At 41.4% G+C, this 5728-nt stretch overlaps 1 protein-coding gene across 1 annotated transcript; it reads left to right on the forward strand.

Moving 5' to 3' along the window:
• The first annotated feature begins 3277 nt into the window (after positions 1 to 3277).
• On the forward strand, positions 3278 to 5218 carry LOC116396254 (tripartite motif-containing protein 16-like). Its single transcript, XM_031870756.1, has one exon. The coding sequence runs from the start codon at positions 3406 to 3408 to the stop codon at positions 4855 to 4857; it is 1452 nt and encodes a 483-aa protein (XP_031726616.1). The 5' UTR covers positions 3278 to 3405; the 3' UTR covers positions 4858 to 5218.
• Positions 5219 to 5728: the final 510 nt, after the last annotated feature.

Consider the following 5728-nt stretch of genomic DNA (forward strand, 5'->3'; position numbering starts at 1 on the left):
ACAAATCTCATTTTTATTGATTTACTTGTGAAAACCTTCAAGAAATATTTGTAAAAATACTCTTCGGAGAAGGGAAGGAAACACAATCTTAACAGGTTAATAACAATACCTTTTACTATAGTGTATTACTGTGTTTCGGTAGTGACAATTTTTGGGAGAGGAAAAACATTCCAACACAGTCTGAAAATACAATATAAAAATTGACGGTTCTTTTACTCGATATGTGTACTTTAGATATGGTACAATATATATACGGACAAAGTTTTGGGAATAAAACATACAACATTTTAAAATGTTTCCAACCTGACTTTGAACCAATTCGGTAGAATGGCCCTATAACAACAAAGCATTGCTCCACTTCTCTGATTCTGCCCCTGAACGTCTCAAAATGAGGCTTTCTGTGCACGAGCTCTGCAGGGAGAGTAAACAAACCGCGCACGCATTGAGGAAGTGGATCAGCTGACTTGATCGCGGAAGCAAAAAGACGCCAAGCAGCTTCGTTTTGAAACAGCAACAGCCAATGAGGAGAGGGGGAGCTGCAACTCGACCGACCAATGGTGTAACTGCAGTGTTACGCATGCGCGCATGGCGGTTTGTTCCCTCCTCCTTTTCACCGACATGCAAGTGTGTGAGATCAGTGTGAAGGAGCACGTGAAGGAGCAGCAGCTCTAACGGGACGAAAAGAACAGTTTGACTTTTGGTCGAAGCACAGACTTCTGTTTCTGTTAGTCTTCTGGTCCAGATGAACTTTTCTCTTGTTGCATCTGTCTGCATCTCCTGAAGGATCCGGTGACTATTCTTCAGAGTGACAAATCGACTCGATAGCGCCCCCTACAACATTTCGACGAAGCAGCCCTCGTGGTATGTTTCACATAGATTTACAAAATTTGGTAAGCAGATGTATCACACGTGGACTTAAAAATAAGTCTCTTGGGGCCATCCTCTAAACCAGGGGTCTCAAACTCATTTTCACTCCGGCCCACATCAGCATCATGGTCGCCCACAAAGGGCCGGTTGTAAATGTAACTACTCCTAACATATTGTTAAATAACTGTCTCTTGTTTATTCAAGTGTAAAAATATTGTACATGCAGGTATATAAATGTAAAAATATATTTCAGCACATTTCTGTTATAACTAAAATCGTTTTAATTTAGGGTTAATAAACCCACATTACTCTATCAAAGATCAAACTATTAAAGAAAATATCAAACACAAATATCAAACACAAGTTATTACAATAACTTTGTTCAATGCTTAAAATCCTTTCGAGGGTGCGTTTGCACAATCCCACGTGAAGTATTTCATGTGTTTTAAAGCCACGTTTAGTCTTCAATGTACTCACAATACATTTACATGTCAAATGTACAGTAACCAGCCAAAGAGCTGCTTCTATGACTGCTGTGTTTAAGTATCTCATAATTATGACTTTCTATCTCAGAATTTCGACTATGTGGATTCGCGGGCCACATAAAATGACGTGGCGGGCCGGATTCGGCCCGCGGGCCTTGAGTTTGAGACCCCTGCTCTAAACCCAACCGGAAGTCCGCCATTTTGAATTTAGTATGAATTTCTAGTGTCGTTTTTGCCATTTGCAGGCGCTGTACTTTAACAAACTCCTCCTTGGTAATTTATCAGATCAGCTTCGAATTTTGTCAGAACAGTCTAAAGACTTTAGTGGTTAAAAGCTTGAGGTTTCATTGAACGACGTGGATGTGGTGTGGCGGCCATTTTACATGGTTCGCCATCATCCATCAAGCTGTTGTAACTCGACTGTACTTTGTCAAAACTGTCCCAAACTTGACGTGCTTGATGACTGTCATGACTTTAGGACTTCTGCATGCCAATATTAACTCAGTCATAGCGCCACCTACTGGCCACCATGGCCGTAAGCAGGATTCTATAATTACAGCGGCTCAAACACTGAACTCATTGAACGGGTTCGTGGGCACACCACCAGAAAAAGACTTCTCTGATCTAAATATGTGCAAACTAAGATGTTTGGAGAGCAGAAATTGGATAAAAATGGTTTCCAAATCGCGCTTGTATGTGGAGTTTTCATTAATAGTAAATTGAATTGTTTTTGTTCATTTTGGAGCCAGGCCTTAATGTAAAGTAATTTCATGAAACGGGAAGTTTGTTTAATAAAATCCAACTGCACCCAGCCTAATTTATATGATAGATTATTCTACATTGGCTCACCTTTTGGCTTAAATTTAATTCTTTACAAAAAGTTTTTTTTCCACATGGAAGTATACATTCTCCTATTTCTCCAAGACTCTTCCAGCTTTGAGTCACTCAGCAGTGATTGTCAGATCTACCTGCACAAACAAACAACCTGCATTTAGTTTGACAGTCAGTTATGTTACCAACACTGACGCGCGTTCACACACATTGAGTTTGTCGATTTTAACAGGCTTACAGTTATGATTGTTTTCGGAGGTACACTCAAAACATTGGAGGCTTATGACCTGGCAAAATGACCTGGCTACGCCATTGGTCGACACAGGAAATACCGATTAACTCGTGCACTCATTGTATAATGTTCACAGAAATGCATGGCCGCGTCACCCACAGTCCTGCCAGTACCCTCGACGTGCGTGAAGATGCGAGGGCCCGATCAATGCTGCTTGCAGCTTTAATGTTCATTATTGTGCTTGTACGTCGGGCTAGTCGGCTCAAATATATGCTAATGAATCCATAGTGGATTCTTTGTAATAAGGAAACTTTACATTGTTTGGGAGACGAGGAGGGGGTTTGTCCATGTTATATGGATTTTCTGTATTATAATATACAGTCGACTTTTATCCCTTTTTATGTTCATTTTATTTGCATTGGCGTATTTAAGTTACTTTGTAGATTTAGATTATGGAGACAGAAAATAATTCCCCTGATAAATTATGATTATATTATTATAGGTTAATCTACCCGGCAACATATAAAGTAATTACCTCCACGTTAACAGGTGCAACATTTAAGTGATGAATACATTAATGCATCAATACTTATATTTCATGATTTTGAAATCTGCCATTCTGCATAATGAGTACTTTTACTTTTGGTATTCTAAGTATATTTTGATGTTTTTGCACTTTTACTTGTGTAGCTGAAACTCGCCTTTTTATTTTGAAATGGCAACAGCCAATGAGGGGGGGAGCTCCAACTCGACCGACCAATGGTGTAATTTCATTACTCTCATAGAGCTGCCCCCACCCACCCCACTTTACTGCTGTCCAATCACATGAAAGCTTGTTAACTCCTCCCTCTTTTTCTTTCAGTGAAACACAGCCAGCTCCACTCTGCAGCCCCATTCAGTGAAGAGCAGCAAATGAACAGGAACAAAAGGCAGAGAGTTTGAGTTAAGCCATTCTAGAGAAACTCTGTCAAGCCACTGTGACCAGTCGATATGGATCCGAAAATATTTAAACTAGACAAGGAAGTCTGTTCTTGTTGCATCTGTCTGGATCTACTGAAGGATCCGGTGACTATTCCCTGTGGACACAGCTACTGCATGAACTGTATTAAAACACACTGGGATAAGAAGAAACTCCACAGCTGCCCTCAGTGTAGGCAGACCTTCACACCGAGGCCTGTCCTGGTAAAAAACACCATGTTAGCAGATTTAGTGGAGGAGCTGAAGAAGACTGGACTCCAAGCTGCTCCTGCTGATCACTGCTATGCTGGACCTGAAGATGTGTCCTGTGATGTCTGCACTGGGAGGACACTGAGAGCCTTTAAGGTCTGTCTGGTCTCTTACTGTGAGAAACACCTTCAGCCTCATTTTAAAAACACTGCCTTTGAGAAACACAAGCTGGTGGACCCCTCCAACAAGCTCCAGGAGAACATCTGCTCTCGTCATGGTGAGGTGATGAAGATGTTCTGCCGTACTGATCAGCAGTGTATCTGTTACCTCTGCTCTGTGGAGGAACATAAAGGCCACGACACAGTCTCAGCTGCAGCAGAAAGGACTGAGAGGCAGAGAGAGCTGGAGGTGAGTCGACTAAACATCCAGCAGAGAATCCAGCACAGAGAGAAAGATGTGAAGCTGCTTCAACAGGAGGTGGAGAACATCAATCTCTCTGCTGATAAAGCAGTGGGGGACAATAGGAAGACCTTCACTGAGCTGATCCATCTCATGGAGAAAAGAAGCTCCGATGTGAAGCAGCAGGTCAGATCCCAGCAGAGAACTGAAGTGAGTCGAGTCAAAGAGCTTCAGGAGAAGCTGGAGCAGGAGATCTCTGAGCTGAAGAGGAACGACACTGAGCTGCAGCAGCTCTCACACACAGAGGATCACAACCAGTTTCTACAAAATGATTCCTCGCTCTCCCATCTCAGTCAATCCTCACAGTTATCTAGCACCAAAGTTCGTCCTCTGCAGTACTTCGAGGAAGTGACAGCGGCTGTGTCAGAAGTCAGAGATAAACTACAGGACATTCTGAGAGAGAAATGGATAAACGTCTTACTGACAGTGACTGAAGTGGATGTTTTACTGTCAAACTCACAAGCAGAACCCAAGACCAGAGCTGGATTCTTAAAATATTCACGTAAAGTAACACTGGATCCAAACACGGCACACACACAGCTGTTATTATCTGAGGGGAACAGAAAAGCAACATTAATGAGTCTACAACAGTCTTACTCTAATCAGCCAGACAGATTTTCTTATTGGCATCAGGTCCTGAGTAGAGAGAGTCTGACTGGACGCTGTTACTGGGAGGTGGAGTGGAGAGGAGATAACGTTTATGTGGCAGTCGCATACAAGAATATCAGCGGGACTGGGAGCTCAACTGAATGTGTATTTGGACTAAATAACAAATCTTGGGCATTAACATGTGACAAAAACAGTTATACATTTTGATACAACGGTGTCCAAACTCCCATCTCAGGTCCTCAGTCCTCCAGAGTAGGAGTGTACCTGGATTCATCTGGAAACACTGCTGAGTTATGTAAACTCAAATAGACAGAACTTATAAAAGGGACAGTGCGTTCTTTTTTTCCTTATTGCTCATTTTGTCTTTATGCTTGTCACAGAGTGGATTGTTGCATAATTTCTTCACCTGATTTATTTCCTTAAAGGGAAACAAACATAGCAAACATCAGTACTTTTTATATGTGCTTGTAATGTCACAGTAGCACTCTCTATATGACTGTATATATGCTGTCATATCCACCTACCTCACTTACTGTCTATAAACCCAACCTATTACATGTTTTTTGCACTCTACACCATTGCATTATTGTCCAACTGTCATCAAGGATCATTTATTATCCTAATAAATTGACTTTGACTTGTAAAATTGCAGCACTGCCCCTGTAATAATCGTGGTTGATGACTCCCGGTGTTGTGTAGAAAATGTTTTCCTTGTCGATATGTGTCTCCCACCTTTACATGAAACTAAACTGTTAAACAGTAAAAAACAGTAAACAGTTCTATAGCCTACGCTACTGTATGCTAATTTATTGGGTTATCTTTTCGCAAAGTTCTTTGATTGAATACGAGTTCCCTCTGATAAACAGTTACGCAGTGTAGGCTATATGTCCAGGGCTTTTATTGTGAAAGGTAAGGACGGAGAGAGGGGATCTGGTATGCGCTGCCGTGGTCAAAGTAGTAAAGTTCTCCATCTTGATATTATATATTATATTATATTATATATGTTAAAGCGACTCCAGTCTACTACTGTAAGCTGTAAAGATGTCTTTCCAAGGTGTGACCTGGTCGATGCGCTGGT

Source organism: Anarrhichthys ocellatus, unplaced genomic scaffold, assembly GCF_004355925.1.
Source record: "Anarrhichthys ocellatus isolate YVR2014 unplaced genomic scaffold, GSC_Weel_1.0 scaffold54, whole genome shotgun sequence".
In the NCBI taxonomy this organism is placed as follows: Eukaryota; Metazoa; Chordata; class Actinopteri; order Perciformes; family Anarhichadidae; genus Anarrhichthys; species Anarrhichthys ocellatus.

Bases quoted from the DNA above. Each gene is read 5' to 3' on its own strand.
- LOC116396254 (XM_031870756.1), top strand. From the start codon at position 3,406: ATGGATCCGAAAATATTTAAACTAGACAAGGAAGTCTGTTCTTGTTGC.